The sequence below is a fragment of the Lygodium microphyllum genome, chromosome 11 (genome assembly GCF_053477565.2).
Source record: "Lygodium microphyllum isolate KBCC chromosome 11, Lygodium_microphyllum_v1.1.10, whole genome shotgun sequence".
Taxonomy (NCBI): Eukaryota; Viridiplantae; Streptophyta; class Polypodiopsida; order Schizaeales; family Lygodiaceae; genus Lygodium; species Lygodium microphyllum.
Window position 1 is genome coordinate 155,296,867 of NC_141145.1, and position 17,334 is coordinate 155,314,200.

At 38.4% G+C, this 17,334-nt stretch overlaps 1 protein-coding gene across 1 annotated transcript in view; it reads right to left on the reverse strand.

Annotated features, from left to right (window-relative positions):
• The window catches only part of LOC148029562 (uncharacterized), a 45,050-nt gene extending 33,722 nt beyond the window's left edge, over positions 1-11,328 (reverse strand). Inside the window, exons 1-3 of the mRNA XM_087688571.1 lie at positions 11,105-11,328; positions 10,553-11,027; positions 10,200-10,442 (exon numbers count right to left, since the gene is read on the reverse strand). Coding sequence (XP_087544697.1) covers positions 10,200-10,442; positions 10,553-11,027; positions 11,105-11,328 — 942 coding nt within the window. The remainder of the gene's footprint in view (positions 1-10,199; positions 10,443-10,552; positions 11,028-11,104) is intronic.
• Between the last annotated feature and the right edge of the window lie 6,006 nt (positions 11,329-17,334).

Consider the following 17,334-nt stretch of genomic DNA (forward strand, 5'->3'; position numbering starts at 1 on the left):
TGAACCTTCACCAACTTGAAATCACAAGTGTCCTAGAACTAGCACATGACACCATGCAGATGAAATAGCAAAGGTAGATAGAGACACCCGAATCAAAAAGTGAATGAAGAAGCTCATTTGGAACTATGTGTGGGAGAAGGCAAGCTTAGAAAAAGAGGGGGCTCCAAGTACTTGGGCAAGGTCCTCTCAAGGATGAGGGAGGCCCTATCAAGGATGAAGGATGCTCTCACAAGGATGGAGATAAGCACCAAATATTCTAGCAGCGCTCTCTCAAGGATGAGGGAGAGCCTCCGAGGGCTCTCGCAAGGAAAGCACAAGGCATAATGTGATTCATTTTATCAGCATGCCAAATAGACATCGATGAAGGGATAAGGCAACTTGAAGAGAATAGGGCAAAGCATTAAGATTGCAACATAACAACTATGGAGGGCAAGAGGACAAATCCGTTTAACACCATCATCAATTTCAAAGATAGATCCGTCCACCCGCCATTCTCCAAGGGGGGATTGGTCTAACACCATCATTAATTTCAAAAGACAAATCCACTTAAAATCAGCGTGAGGGAGAGACCTGCCCCCACTATATCTTCAATTTCAAGGGCCCATCCATCCAATACCATCCCCTGCAAGGGCTTGTATTCAAACCCCAAAAAATCCATTTGGCTACACCCATCCCATCTTCCAACAACTACTATCCATTAGTGCCATGGGACTGGCACTCGTTTAGGAGGGGGGTAATGTTAACCCTCAAACAGACGAACAAGGTGGAAAATTTGGAAAATCTAAAGTAGACGACGAAGGTGCACCAAGAAAAATAGGGAAACACAAGAAGCATTGAAGAGTTCTAAATCAAGGAGAAAGACACACAAGAAAAAAGTGCAAGTCAATACTTTTGTAAAAGAGTGCAATATGCATCATGATTTGTTTTAAGAGCACCCATGCAAATGGTAAAGGTTGATGGGAAGTAGTAGGAAGGAAGCTAGGAAGATAGGAGAACAAAGGAAAAAAGGGCCTAGGCCATGGCTGGTCATGTAAAAAGGGGATGACCGCCCAAGGGAAAGAGGGTTTTGTATATTAAGTTCAAAAAGTGAATGAGAGCTCATTCTTTGGTGTGTGACAAAGTGGACTATTCTTCTTCTCTTCTTCTTTTGTTCTCTTTTCTTGCTTGCTTGCTTGTGAATGCTTGAGGGAGGGAGTGTTAGCGAGTGAGGGAATGAGTGTGTGAGGGTGAGGGATCTTGGAGGTGAAGCTCTCTACCATCTCCTCTCTTCTTCTTCTTCTTCTTCTTCTTATTCTCTTCTCTTCTCTCGTATCACGCGTGGCTATGGAGTATGGAGCTTGGAGGAAGAGGCTTGAGGATGCTTGAGCTTGTATCACAAATCTTGGAGCTATCAGAGTGCTTGAGAGAGAAAGCAACTCAAACGGGCATTAAGGTAAGCTCACTATACTCGTAGGGAGGCATAGTGCATCAGCTATGTGAGAGGCAGCCATTAGTGGTCACTTGAAACACTTGAAAGAATAAGCGGTCCATGGGTCTTAGCGGTTGCTCACCTCTACATAGAGAGTGTGGAAGATAAGGACCAAAATATGAACTTGAGATTGAATTGGAGGATCGTACTCAGAGATGTAAGAGAAGTGGAAGCAATGTACATGACAAGGGAGTGACCTTGAAGGTTTGTAGAGATATCTAGTAAGAGTTGATGAAGAATGGTAGGAGTATCCATATTGTCAACTAAGAGAGTGAAAAGGTTTTTCCATCTTCTTGCCACTAAAGTACCATCCAAAAGTCTGAAAAAACACAATCCAATAGAAAGGAAATAGACATTGTCTTCTTGGGCCTTAAAATATAAGGTACAAAGGGTGTCCCCTTCTTCAAATGTTGTTGTAATTGAGATTATGGAGTCTTCTATTTCAGGATTCAAGAGGAGAGAGTGATAGGAGTGAGAAACATTGTAGTATTGAAAGTGACTGAGAGAGCTAGAACATACTTGGATGGATGGGTTGAGAGCAGAAAATGGAAGAGTCATGAGAGAGAGGTGGATATGAGAGACCTTTATCTAGTAGAGGATTGGGGTTTTCCATCAATTTTTTTTCTATACAGTCCATTAGGTGACAAGAGAGAGTGAATAATGAACTTAAGAGGATACAAGGATGAAACATATGTGTTGTATGATGTGATAGAAATTTCTTGTGATGATGTGTAAGGATGAAATGAGAGAGACATTAGATAAGGGAGAACATTTAGATTTTAACAAAAGAGGAGAGAGTAAACATGTGGCAAGGGCATGGGCTATGGAAGTGTGCAAAGCATATGTTTTTTTTTTTTGGCAATGATAGTGGATGTGAATGAGGATAAGGTTGGAGATAAGGCTTATAGGTAGATATGCATAGGGCTCAAAAAAGAGATGAGGATAAATGAGTTTAACGAGAAGCTTTAATTTTAAGTGAGAAAGGATAGAATATGTGTAGCAAGGAGAAAAGAACCTTTAGGGTAAGGTTTGTTGAGAGACTGTGGTGATAGATAGCTTTAATGGTGGGAAGTGGGTGGGTGGCCTAGAAAATGAGAGTGAGAGAGAAAGGATAGGGCTATGTCAGGTTTAAATTCTTGCAACACAACTTGTTATCACGGGCTTGGCAAGTTGGAAAAATTAAGGCTATTGGCCTTAATAAAAGCTATACTTACTTGAATGTCTTATCGGACAACTGAAGCATTAACTAGGGCATGGTGATGTTGTTGCAATTTATTGGCAATCCATTAATGGAGTAGAAGAGTCTTGAGAGCTTGACAGTGTCTTTATTTGGTTGTGTGATTCAGCTCTTGGGGTTGCAATGGTTGCTTGTGCTACTAGCTACTTTATCTTTTTTCTTCTATCATTTGCGATGAATTAAAAGAACGCTATCACCGGTTGTTGGGCATTAGGGGAGTTTGAGGGTGGTGCACTGGAGGAACTCTTGTGCTACTACTGGTGATACTTAGGGTGTGGATATTGATGGGAAAGGAAATGACTAATGGAGTTATTGAAATGCTAACATGTGGAGCCATTGACTATCATAGGTTGCTAGAGTGATGGGTAGGAAGATTGAGCTTGTGTGGCTACTAGATATTGCACATTGAATGATGACCCTTGGGCTTCTCTATTGGAGTTGGAGTAGTCACCAAAAACTATGAGCTGATTGTCAACATATGCCACTAATTAGAGAGTTTAGCGGTTGACTTGATAGTTGGAGCAAGTGATGCTAAGATAGTTGTTGATCATGTTGGGAATGTTGATGAGCTAGAGGAAGAAAACAATTGTTATTGTTGTGATGGCACCAAATGATGCTGGGATATTGTAGTTGATTGGTACAACTTTGATAAGCCAAAATTAATGGCCATGAATATAGCTCGTTGTGGACCAATTGTTATTGTTGTGATGGCACCAAATGATGCTGGGATATTGTAGTTGATTGGTACAACTTTGATAAGCCAAAATTAATGGCCATGAATATAGCTCGTTGTGGACTTTGTTGATGCTACCTTGCAAAGCCACCTAATGATCGCACATCGATGCTTTGAGCTAACTTGTGAATCACAATTGATACTATGAATTGCTAGAGTAAGTGCCATTTTTTTACATTGGTCTTATGTAGAAGATTACACTTGTTAGCTTGATGTTGTTGTTGAACTATAGCACCTCGTGGGATGCCTTCTTGAAGAAGCACATTGATTGATGTTGATGGTGAGCTATGGGTCCCATGATGCTATAAGAGGAATGGACTAGCTATGTAGAGTTGAGCTAGTGGCATTGATGACCAGTTAGGGTGATGTTTGCAATGATGATGAGCCGATAGGTTGATGACACAAGTGAGAGCACTGAGTATATGATGATAGCATTGCTTGTGATGGTTGATCCATTGTGTTTGTCTGGAATTACTCTAGATGTCAACCTCACAATCATAGCCCAGTCAAAGAAGGTTGGAGAAAAAGGTTGTAAATCATGTTGAAATTTGATGGACTAAAAGTGGCCTTCTTCTTCGTCATCCTCCTCCTCCAAGATATGATGACAGTGAGCTAGTGTTGCATTACTATTGATGCTTTGGAAGTCCCTTTCTTCTTGAAACAAACATAGGGACCCAAAATGCAAGAGATAGCACTTTCAAATGTAAGATGTAATGTTTGCTTTTAAGTGACGATTTTTGGAGTAGCATCAACAAACTTGTATAGAAGGTAGAAGCATAGTAGAATCATAAAGGGAGCCAAGAATACTAAATAATAACCAATGAATACTTAATCCAATAAGAACAACATCCTAGTAGGCATAATAGGTGTGCATATGCTCCAAATTGTAAGCTTAAAATGATAGAAGTGACACTTGCCTTTTGTAGTGGAATGCCAAATGAGACTCTATGTGGATTTGAATCTTGTTTTCACTTCCAAATGATTCAAAGATAGAGTTTTCAAAGATGTACTTACCAAATATAGTGAATTTTACCAATATAATCAATGGAGGAAAAGTCAATACAAATGATGGTATTACCACTTCAACAATATATTCCCATGTTGGTGTAGATATTGGCCTTTGTGAAGCTCTTCTTAAGATAGATAATCACCAATGAATATTACCTCCTTGTGATTCCAAGATACACACAAAATATTCAAACTTGATGTAGAAATACTCTTTGACGTAGGCTTCCTTGAGATGTAGAGTTCGTTGTGAATATCTCAATAAAGAGCACCTTCTTGTTGATGTAGAGACTTCATAATTACTTAATAGAGAACCCCTCTTGAAGTTCTTGATGTAGACATAACTTTTGTGATGAAGAAATCTCTTAGTAATGTGATGCAGACTCAATGAGTGAGAAAACCAAGATGTAGACTAGTGCTTATTCAATGAGAAGCCTATCATGAGTACACTAAATTAGGCAATGCAAAAATTAAATGAGGTGAGTTATTATGAGATGCATGCAAGAACCTACTAAACCTAGGGCCACCTCTAAGTTTGTAAATGATTGAGAATGTTAGGCCATTAGGAGCTTGGTGCGCTGTAATACCATGTAGAGAGAGAGAGAGAGAGAGAGAGAGAGAGAGAGAGAGAGAGAGAGAGAGAGAGAGAGAGAGAGAGAGAGAGAGAGAGAGAGAGAGAGAGAGAGAGAGAGAGAGAGAGAGAGAGAGAGAGAGAGAGAGAGAGAGAGAGAGAGAGAGATGGAGAATGAATCACACACATTTATTGCTTACTTGCATTGCAATGGCTAGGAGTACACATATATATACAATAAAGATGTGGATATGGTAGGTTCTCTTAGTGAGGTATCCTCCAGATGTTGTAGATCCATCTTATCTAATCCTCCTAAATGTCTAGATATTGTCTTCCTAGACATTCTCTAAGTACATGTTCATATGAGTACATCTCATTCATTCTAACAATATGTATAGTTGGTATACTAATGCTTACTTATTATATATAATTATAATTATTTAAAATATTCATAATAAATATTTATATAATAATTACTTTTATATAATGTATGTACATTAGTATATAATTATAAGCTATAATACTAATTATCATAGTATTATTTTTACTAATAATTAGTATATATAACTATCCTTCATGTATTACTCATATTTATGATAATTATAATATATGCATTATAATTATTAAAACCTTAAATTAATTAAGTAGATATTAATAAATAATTATTAATACAATAGTTAATTATTAATAAAAAGATATATATATATATATATGCATGTGTGTGCACACATTATTAATTGTTGAGAGAGAGAGAGAGAGAGAGAGAGAGAGAGAGAGAGAGAGAGAGAGAGAGAGAGAGAGAGAGAGAGAGAGAGAGAGAGAGAGAGAGAGAGAGAGAGAGAGAGAGAGAGAGAGAGAGAGAGAGAGAGAGAGAGAGAGAGAGAGAGAGAGAGAGAGAGAGAGAGAGAGAGAGAGAGAGAGAGAGAGAGAGAAGGAAGAAGAAGAAAAAATATTGGATATGTTTTATGGGTTGTTAAATTTATGTGATGTTGTAGGTTGTCTATAATATGCATGCCATAATATGCTCAATGTAAATAAAAATCACCATTAAATGTGTTTGTCTTTGAGAAACTTTGAGAAATGGCCATAAGGGTTGTTTGGAGATATAGTTTAGGCTAGATCTTGTTTGTGTTGGTCTATCACTCGATATATGCCCATGAGTACAACATTCCCATACATTACATTTTTGTACATTCAACATTGTATTAGTATAAGTTACCAAATCTATCAAAGTTTGGATTATTTTTCTTATATCAACCTCCCACGAACCATCTTACCACATGGAAATGTGCTTTCAAACACCAATGCGGAAGCATTGGGAGAATCGAGGGTTCCTTGGAAGTAAAATTTATATTAGCATCTTAATTGAAATACAAGTCTTGTCCAAAAAAGGATAGATTTTGCAATCCGTGAGGATGCGTCTTATTTCTTCCAAGTTTCTGCCCTTGCACTAGTATCAGGGCCTTGAGCATCCATCTCAAGTCACATAAATCATTTGAGTAGGACCCGGAGGCAGGGAATTTATAGCCAAAGTCTCCCCTGGCATCCAAGCATCCTCCTACATTCAAACTGACCCATGGAGAGACCTCTCGTGGCAGGGTTCGACCCACGTTCCTGTCATGGTTATTTGGAACCCCCTTGGCTAGGGTTGGTGGCCAGCTGGGGGTAGCTTGGCACGCCCTCCTTGAATTCAACTTGATTCATTATTCAAATTTTTGTTGTGAGCTTGGGTCATACCATCCTTTTACAGACATTGAATCTAGATTTACAAGCACAAACAAACAATGAAGGCAAGTGCTCAGGACATTTGCTAAGGTGGAGTCCTCATCTTTGATGCTGGCGTCACCCTTCTTGGTCTTTCTTGCCTAAGCATCATTTTTCATTATTTTTTGAGGGATAGAGAATAACCCCTTTCCGACCTCTCTCCTATGTAATAGGGGCAAGCAATTTTGCTATAGTTTCGGATGATAGCTTCCCCAAGTTACTAACCTTTGGTTCTCATCCTAAGATCTCGGTCTAGGATTTAATTGATCTGTTGATAACCATTTTCCCATCTTAGAATTCTATCAGGGTTCTAAGTTCATCCTAGGGTTTCCTTCCCTTAAGATAGCGAGAACTTGTGTCTACTCCTCTTGGGGGGATTTAAAAAAGCAAGCCCCCAATTTGAAGTTTTTTCACAAAATTTTCCAAAACTTGGAGTTTTTTCACAAAATTTGTAACTTTATGGGGATAATCTTGTTACCCATATTGAAAATTTGTATTAAACAAGCTATTCAAGGGACCATTTTTTTCAAACTCTCAAAATATACCGAAGAGAGAAAAATGAACAAAATTGGGTTTCTACCACACATCTCAAAAAGCACCCTTATCAATTTGACTAATCTCTAAAATTATGAGTCAATCTAAACAAAACACAAAAAGAACTCAATATAGGAAAATATAATTATTTCTCTTGCAACTATTTAGACAAATTATGAAAGCCACTTATATATAACTATTATATAGTATTGATATGTGGACTTGATAGCAACAAATGTCAATATATTCCTCATCTTTTTTACTAATCACTCCAAAGCTTCTCATATATGGTTGTAGGGAGCTTTAACTCTAACATATCTACAAGGGATATATCATTTTCATCCTCTTGTTGAAAAATTTGGCCAAGTATTTGTTCAACCTTTCCAATGGCAAAGGTTGCATCATTTATTGACCACTTCTCATCATAGTTTGTAGCTTTTGACAACGAATCTAGTTTACCATTTGCGGTTCTGAAGGTCTTTCTCATGTCTAGCTCCTCTTGTGTAGATTTAGGCATGATTTGACTCATGTAGAATTTAAAGAAAACCTTGTGCTAAAAATAAAAATTAGTAGAATTGAGTATGGAAAGTGGAAGGAAGAGCAATATGCAAAAGAGAAGCAAAGAGTAGAGTTGTTGCATAAGGACGGGAAGCAACCATATCATGGTTTGGTTCAACATCAAACTTGGCCATGGTTTTTATCAATAACAGACTTGCCAATCAAAGGTTAGATGAAACATGGTTTAGATAAAAAATACCCAATTAACAAATGAAAATTAGAAATTAGAACATGGTTTAGATAAAAAACACCTTGATAATGTGATAAGGGGAAGCAAACAATTGAGAAGGTGTAACATGGGAAGGAGAAGCAACCATAATGTATATTAGAAATGTGACTAGAGTAGGTGATACATGATTAGATTCTATGTAACCATGCTTTCCATAATAGGAGTAAAGGACAAAGATCAAGATTACCTTAAGAAAAAAGTATCACAATCAACAAAAACGAACTTGGAACATCAATACCAGGAAAAATGAAAATGCTTTGCACACAAAACAAGAATGATTTATAAAGAGATATTTCACATATAAATAGACAATCCTCTGAGGGGAATTAAAATGAAGTGATCAACAAGCTTTATGAAACAAAATCGAGATTACCATGAGAAAAAAATTGTCACAACTAGCAAAAATGAACTTGGAGCATTAAAATTAAGAAAAATGAAATTTCTTTACACACAAAATAAGCATGATTTATAATGAGATCCATCACCTACAAATAGGTACCCCCCTCAGTGAATACCAAGCTTTATGGATGTATTCATCATAGCAAAAGGCAAACAATAAACTTGCATACTTTTCATAATAGGAGAAGAGGAGCAAGATCTAGATTACCTTGAAAAAAAATTGGCTCAATAAAAATGAAGTTGGAGCATCAAATCAAGAAAAATGAAATTACTTTGCATACTAAATAAGCATAGTTTATAAAGAGATCCCTAACCTATAAATAGATGGCCCTCTCAATGAATAAAAAAAGCATGATCAATAATTCCACTTCTAGATCCTCGTCCAATCATGTCCACAAATGGATAACTGGTCCATGATTAATAATGTCTACTTTTACTAGAGTTTTCATTATGCTCAAAAAGAAAAATACCAAATATGTGGTCCCTTCACATCATGTATCCAAAATGAAGGTCCACCTCCACTTCTTCATATGCCCTTTAAATCTTTCATTCAGTATTGCATGGTCCCCATCTCATTGAACAATAGCCAACATAAAACTCTCAAGTCTTTGATTTGCAATTTATGCGTCGCGGAAGGGCAAGCATAAAATTTAAATCAGTTTGCTTAAGGGAAGGTTGATGCATCATCATATGTTGATTTTTGTCCATCCCAAGCACACGAATGTAGACATAATACATGTGCTTGCAGGCCAAGAAGGGTTTACTTTCCAACTCTCTCTTTTGAAAGTCAGGACACGTGCAGAAGGGCTCGGGATTGACATGCACCTCATACAAATGCTCTGACATAACATAAAATATGACTTTCTCATTTGCCACAACTACTTTCTCTTCCATGAAAACTACATCCAATGTCTCAGCCAATGCAAATTTTCTTTCTGCATCCTTAGAAATACCATGTCTCCATTTTTTTCTTCGCTTGCCACTTGAAGAGGTAAGTGGTTCTGTCCCATGGGTCGTAGTATTTTTGGGGGTAGGTGGAATGCCATCATGCTTGAATACAAAACCTCCTTTTATAAGAATTGAAATCTCCTCTGCAGAAGCATTGGTGCCCTTGTCAATAGACCAAATCCTTGGTCGCAAGGGCACATGCTTAACTTGTTTATCAACATCCCATGTATGATCCACATCATGACTGCAAAACCAGAACCATTGTGCAATAGGCTTACCTTGAAATTCCCTCTCTGACCAAAATGAAGGGCATAGTAACCCAGGTGATCTACTTTCTATCATGTTGTAGCACTTCTTTCTATTTATAATACCAAAACATTTTCGTTTGCAATAAACAGGCATTCTCCGGATGGCCCACAAACTTCAATGCATTTCCTCCTCTGAGACAATATTAGTTGGGAGATCCATTTCAATCGGCACTGCATGCACCTCATGGTCCAAGCCCACTTCTATAGGTTGATCATTTCTATTTTGAAAATTTATCTTGTGTGGTCATCCTTTTTGTTTTCTATCCCTTGACTCCATTACATAGCCAGGTTTATGAGAGCTACAACCATCTAGAGTTCTTCTTTTCCTTTGAACTGTTTCTTTGTTTCCAGAAATGAAAGGCTCTCCGTACATGGGGGTGCCAAGAACTGCTCCTTGAACTGTTCGAGCTATGAATGCAGGTGAAGGGGTATTTCTTGCAACCACCCTATTAATAAGAGCATCCATGTCGGGACCACTTCCAGAGTATCTTCCAGTTGTGAAGGCCAGTTGCCTTGAACATTGAATATATGAGTTGATCAAGTCAGTGGCGCATGCATCATACAAACCAATTTTCTTCTTTCCATCCTCCCCTGCCAACCAACTTGCATGCATGCTCTCAGAAAGATTTGTGTTGGGAATACAAGCCCTCTCCCAAGGACTCAAGGAAGCGTGCAACCTAATAAAAAACTCAGCAATTCCTCTTACATGTCTATTTTATTCTCATACTTGGGTATTCCCACCCCAATGATATTAGTAAATGTGTATGTAACAAATAGAAACAAAAAAAAAACATTTACATGTGTAGTACTACCCCAATGGTCTATCCAATTCTCCCACCATTTGATCCATCTCTTCAATGGTACAGTACTATCTCGAGGTAGTCCTACTTGCTGCCACCAATTTTGTATAGCTGTGGCATTCCTCTTGCCCTCTTCAATGGATTTTGAAAGGCGCCACCTCTCACATAAATTCAAGTGATGCTTCTGAAGGTTTGAAGGCACGTATTTTGTTGTGTGCTTTTGTAAGCTTTGTTCCCAGTGAAACAAACACAATCGCTCTCTTCCTTCCAAAACATTGTCAGGTCCCGCATTGAAAACACTGCGGATCGCCATCCAATTTGCACCGGCTTCATCCGCCATAAAACCTACAAAGTCTACAGGAGGGCATCCACACTCGAGCATCACATTATTAAGGCATCTCCAAAAAAGAATTTGTGTTTCTGTATCCTCTTCCTTTGTATCACAAATAGCAATCACCATGATCCCCTTCAAGCTGCAATAAGAAATACAGTGATTAGCAACTAGAATATGTCAACGAAAATTGATAACAAGTAAGGTTCCCGAACAAACCATGGATCGTATACAGAACAAGACATTGTTGCCCAGTCATCTATTCTGTGTGTAAAGTCAAAGTGAACCCAAGACTTGCAAAGGTCTCCATTTCCTAAGCGTCGCATTCGATTAACCAATTCCACTCCAGAGCCGGGTCCTTTAGTAGACATCTTGAAAATGTAACTTTTTTCACCCACCCCTCTTTGCCCTGGAAATCTACTGCCATGAAAAAAAGGAAACATGCATCTTTTTTTCAACTCCAAAATGTTATCAAAGCCATCTCCAACAACACATGTTTCTTTTTTTTTCTGGCATGTCACGATACTATTGAACCTGCAACCTCAACAAACGAAAGTTTGTTAAACTAATAACAATGCTACAAACCATAGTTTGCAGACTTGAATAATCGAAACTAACCTCTAATTTTGAACCAATGGCATCAACTCCTCCAAAAAGTTTGTAAACTCTTGTTCTCCCTCCACCATTGAACCATTAGTTGTCAAAGATTCAGTGATAATTTGTTTTGCTACAATCATTTGAATCTTCCTAGCACCACAGTGTCGATTCACTTGCAAAACTGAATGAACTAGAGATCTAATTTTTTTAATTGCAGCCATTGAAGTCCCTGGTTGCACATTGTGTGTGTGAGTGCCTACATGAAGCATCAATCTCTCCATGCTTGTGTCCTTTGGCAAAATGTAATAAACTTTGCAATCACAAGTTGCATAACAAGTGACAACTTTACTACAATAGTGACACGTGATTAAATGTTTTTCTTCACTTGCAAGTAGCCCCTTGCTCACTGTGCTATTGAGGTAACCATGAAAATACATTTTATTATGTTGATTGTTGCTCTCATAGTAAGGACAATTGACTCGATGACATTGTAAGTCTCCAAGGCAATGGCTAATTCTCGAAGTAGCATCAGGGAAGATATTAGTTGGATGGGGTCTTGTCTAGACATGACCATCATATTGTTGCTGCATCCCATCCATGTTTGAAGATGTGCCATATGTCGACAGAAGAACGAAAGCAACAGAACCATTGTACTCTCTTGGAATCTCACTAACAAAAAAAGGGCCTTCACTCATCTGCAATAAAGCCTTCAACTTCTTTCCTCTGGGGCTATTAGCAATCCAAGGTAAAATCTCTTTCTTTATTTGTGGAAATGAATGAGGACTATTAAGTCCATCATCCGACTCTAAGTCAATAGTTGGAGTTGAGATGGGTGCACAAAAAGCATTTGTTATAAGTGGCGAAGAAGTTTGAGAAGACGTCTCTGCGAAGGAATCGGATGTAATGTCTACAATAGGTCCTGAAAGTGAATGAGCTTGTTTGCTATTTTCTACAGTGTATAGTCCTTCATCTTGGTCCATGGTGAAAGTGGTATCACAATGTACTATTTTATACTGACATGAAAGAGAAGAATCGAGAAAAAATTGCTCCGCACCATTGATATCCGGTTGGCCATGAACCGCGATCTCTTCACTGTAAGTATCAAGTTGGAAAATAGCATACAAACCTACCAGCTTCCGGTTAGGGGGTAGAAGTGATTGAAGAAAATAAGAGCTCACAAGAATCTTTCCATCCCTTAGGGGCACAACACGTTCCAGTGATTCGGAGCCGATTGACCATTGAAGAGTAACTTCTGCCATCGTCTCTCACAAAAGCCGGTTTGAAACTCAGCAAACAATGGAGCTATGAAGCCGAAATATTATATCTAATAGCATGCCTATTGTTTATCAATTTCTTTGAACGTAGAAATAATAGTCCGTTACCCCCACCAAATATGGATTAAATGAGCTCTTACTCCATGGGCAAGTTCTTAGTGACGGTTGAAGTTGCGAATCAGTCCATTAATGAACCAAATCATTAAAAAAAGTCTACATATTGAAAAATCACAAGATTTAGTTAAATAATTTTTTTAAAAAAACATGTCTTTTTGAAATAAATCATGTCTTTTTGAAAATCATGTCGTGTTGTAGCACATATTTTTATAAGCATGTTTTATTTTGTCAGATGTCAGGCGCCGTCAGCATTTATATTTTTTAGTAAATAATTTTTCGGTGTTCGAGAGAAACATTCTCTCATGATGGATGTTCAATATGCACGTACCGCTTGCCATTGAAAGTTGTGTGTAACGGTTTAAACATATCTTCTTATTTGTCCTTCTTCTTCTTCTTCTTCTTCTTCTTCTTCTTCTTCTTCTTTTTCTTTTTCTTCTTCTTTTTCTTCTTCTTCCTTTTCTCTTTTTTTTTCCCTCTTCTTCTCTCCCATTGCAAGTTGGAAGGCATAAAGAAGAAGCAAGAAGGAGAGCAGCCCCTGCAACAAGCTCAAACAAGATCAACATTCTCCATCAAACTCACCGGGTAAGCTCCACACTCCATCCTTTTGGCTGAAAATCTATATTTCAAGTTTCATTTTTCCTCCATGGATGAAAGAAATGGAAGAGCAGGTAGACAATGAGAGGACAACAATGGGAGGGGAGAGAAGGAAAGGGGAGGTAGAGAAGGAGATGGTAAACTGAAAAAATGGGAGAGGAGGAGACCTTTGGGACACTCGGGGCTGTCTGTGTCAACGCAGACAACTCTTGGGGGTTGGGCGTAGCCCCCTTTGGAGGGAGGAGGAGGAGAGGGAGAAGGCGAGGAGGGGGAACCCTCAGTACCCGCCCGCTGTCTGCATCAACGCAGATGACCTGGTGGGGGGGCGGGGTACCTTATGAAATGGGGCGGGTAGTGCACAGCTACCCCCCTCTCAGCCCCTCCTCCTTAAACCACTCCCCTCTCAGTCCTTGCTCCCTAAACCACTCCCCTCTCAGCCCCTCCTCCTTAAACCACTCCCCTCTCAGTCCTTGCTCCCTAAACCACTTCCCTCTCAGCCCCTCATCCTTAAACCACTGCTCCTCCCTAAACCGCCCCTTAAACCTCTTCTATAGCCAAGTTATCTACAATTTTTGGCTTCGGGGGTGCTGCCCCTGAACCCCCGCCAAGGGGGGCCTCATCACTGTCGTTGGCCCCCCTTGGATCCCCCGGCAACAATAGTAGGGGGGGCTGATGCCCCCCCTACACCCCCCCTCCATATAGAGTGGGTGTAAACCGCGCGAGTCCAAGGCATGAAAAATTAAACCATTTTTAAATCGTACGCAAATCATCCTAAAGAAATAAGTGTGACATGATTTGATTTTTTTTGGATTGGGAATTGTCAAACACTCAGCATTGTCTGTGTCAACGCAGACAGGAACAAGGGGTTGGGAGTATCCCCCCTTTGGGGGTGTGGGGGTGAAAATGTGGTCAGGAGATTCAAATGATTAAGAAAATTTAATATATTTATTAAAACCAAATAACAAATGATATTAAAGTGTGTTGTCTGCGTCAAATGGTCATATTTTGGTGGAGATTAATTAATAGAACATGTGATTTAGTTGAGTTGTCTTCATTTTTAAAATGATTGATGGTTTGTTTTAGTGCTTCTGAGCATGGCTAGAGGTCGGTGTGGTGGTGTAGGAGAGGTCAAAGCAAAAGGGGCCGTCCAAGTAAGTCATTCAATCACTCTTTTAAATTTACATATTCTATTCTTAATGGTTAAGCAACTCTTTTAAAGTTCCATATAAATGTTATATTCTATTTTCAAATTATTTTTGTAGATACTCCAATTACAAGGTTAAGATCCGTCTATGCAATAGACTAGTAAGTATCGATCAAGAAGCATCCTCCCGTGCATTCTCTGAATCTCCAAATAACAAGGGTGGAAAACCAATGAAAAACTGTCCTTTCATTGATGATGAAGCGCTTGAGGATAGCATGGATGAAGCAAGCAATGACATTCATGCTGATCCTATGAGCACCCACACTACCACCACGGAGTGTGGTGAAACAACACAGGGGAGGTCTTTAGATTTGCAAACTGTACATGAGGAAAATGAAGAGGTGAATGAGGATGTTGCTAATGAAGAAAAGAAAGAGGTCAGTGAGCATGATAGACACATTGGAGAGAATGTCAAGTTTGGGCTTATGTCAGATGTGTTGGCCTTATTTTTTGTAACGAGGTCTACTTCTCCTCCTCCTATCCCTTTGTGTAGACTTGTGCCCTATGAGGCTATAAGGCTTGCATCTAGTTCTGCTACATGGTTGATTTCATCTTTCGATAATGCTTCATATATGGAAACAATGGGGAAATTTTTGGTTTCTTTGAGAAGGCCCACTGGTGAGCTAATGGATGTACCTCCCCAAAATTTGGAAGAGTGGGGCCCTCTTTGGAGAGAAGTTAACCAAAGGTTTGAAGATGAATTGACTGATGAGTGGGCTGATTTAAGAGGGCGCAAGTTTTTGGTATGGGACAGTAATCATAGGTTGAAGACATGGATGAAGAGGATAAAGGAAGGTAACTATGCATTGTCTTGCTTTCTCTTGTTTGACTAATTATTTATTTTATTATTTGATGTATGTAGTTTATAATGAAGATATTTCGCGACATGTTAGAGTTCTATGTCAATTCATTCAAGTGGAGAAGAAGAAAAAAGGAGAACTATTGTTAGCATTGGATACATCAAATGTGTAAGTATACTTATCACTATTAACTTTTTCAAATGGGTTAATAGATCATCAATTGTGTGTAAATATTGCCAATAGTTTTTATTTATGTGTGAATCTCAAAATATAAAGATAATTTATGTGTGAATGTCAAGATATTTTATTTATACCAATAGGTTTCATTTATGTGTGAATGCCAATAGGTTTCATTTATTAGTTATGTGAATGTGAATAGGTTTTATTTATGTGTGAATCTTAAAATTTAAAGATAATTTTCAATGTTGTAGTGTAACAAGAGCACATGTCAAACCCAACCTAGGCCATGAAATTTTCATGTTCCAAAAGTTTGGCATTGCTGATAAACAAAGCATTTTGGAAAGGATGAGCCCCTTCTCAAAGACGGTGGGCTGAAATAGAGTATGAAATTGAGGGAAAAAGTAACCATGGCAATGATCCATGGTACAAGAACCCATGTTTGCTAATATCGCTTTTGGTGTGGAAGGTAAAAAGTTTGGTATAGTATTTTAGTTTTCAGCATAACAAATTGTGGTATCTTGAATTTAACCATAACTAAGAATAGTGTATTGGTTTTTCTATTTAGGATGACTATAACTCTACCATACTCAAAGAGGAGGCCCGCCTCAAGGAGCTTGCATTGCCAGATGCAAATTATGAGGCAAAAAGAAAACAATTCATAAACAAAGAGCAAGATAAATTGAGGGACAAAGGATACAAGTACCTTGGAATAGCTAATCCTGCGCATGGAGAGGATTTCTTTTCTGTTTTGTTTGCATTGAATTGGGATGAAAAGAACATGATGGCTATTACCAAGGACAAATTGTATGCCATTTGTAGTGCTAATATGGCTGCGGAGAGGTATGTTTTCCTCATGGACTAATGTTCTCTTATTTTTTGGAATTGAACATAATTTGGTTCAACAATATTGAAGTTATGTTTTGTTCAATAACCAATATATTAGAAAAAGGGAGATTTTACTTCTCATGACTGTCACAAAGGCAAAGGACTCCACTATGTCACACTTTGCGGATGTAAGGAGATTTCGTAGCTACATGAAGCAAGAGGTGTATTGGTTTCATATGATTGGAGAATGCTCCTTATTGATCAGGAGCTTACAAGTTGATGGCACTGAGATTCCAGGAGGCTTTGATGTTTTTTTTAAAGGCCAAAGATGTTTACATATTTTAAAGGCATTTGCAAATATTTTTGGTGAAATGAAGAATGTTGGAGACTCTGAGAAGGTTCCAGAGCTCACACAATCAAGCAAGAGGGTGGTATACAGGTATTTCTAGTATAAAGAAACCATATTTTCTAAATAGCATATGTACAAATGTATTCTAACTTAAGAGTGCTTTTCTTGTTTGTTCTTATGTTTTTGGAAAAGATGGTTGCATAGTCTACATGAAAGTGGAGTGCTAGAAAGCCTCCCTCCTCTAGTGGAGGAGTGGATGGACTTGGGATGTGAAAATTGTATGTTCTCAAAAGCACTGCTTGAGAGGGGTCTGTCGGAATGGGAAATGCGTATTTGTCCATGGTGGATAGACTATCCATTGGATGACATTCCATGACAAGAGATTGAATTAAGAGAGAGTAAGTACTTTGAGAGCCAAACATAGTAAATATGTGGTAACTCTTGCTCTTAGCTATTTGTTTTAGTAATACTTGCCTTATATGCAGGATTTCTGGAACAAAATAGAGTAA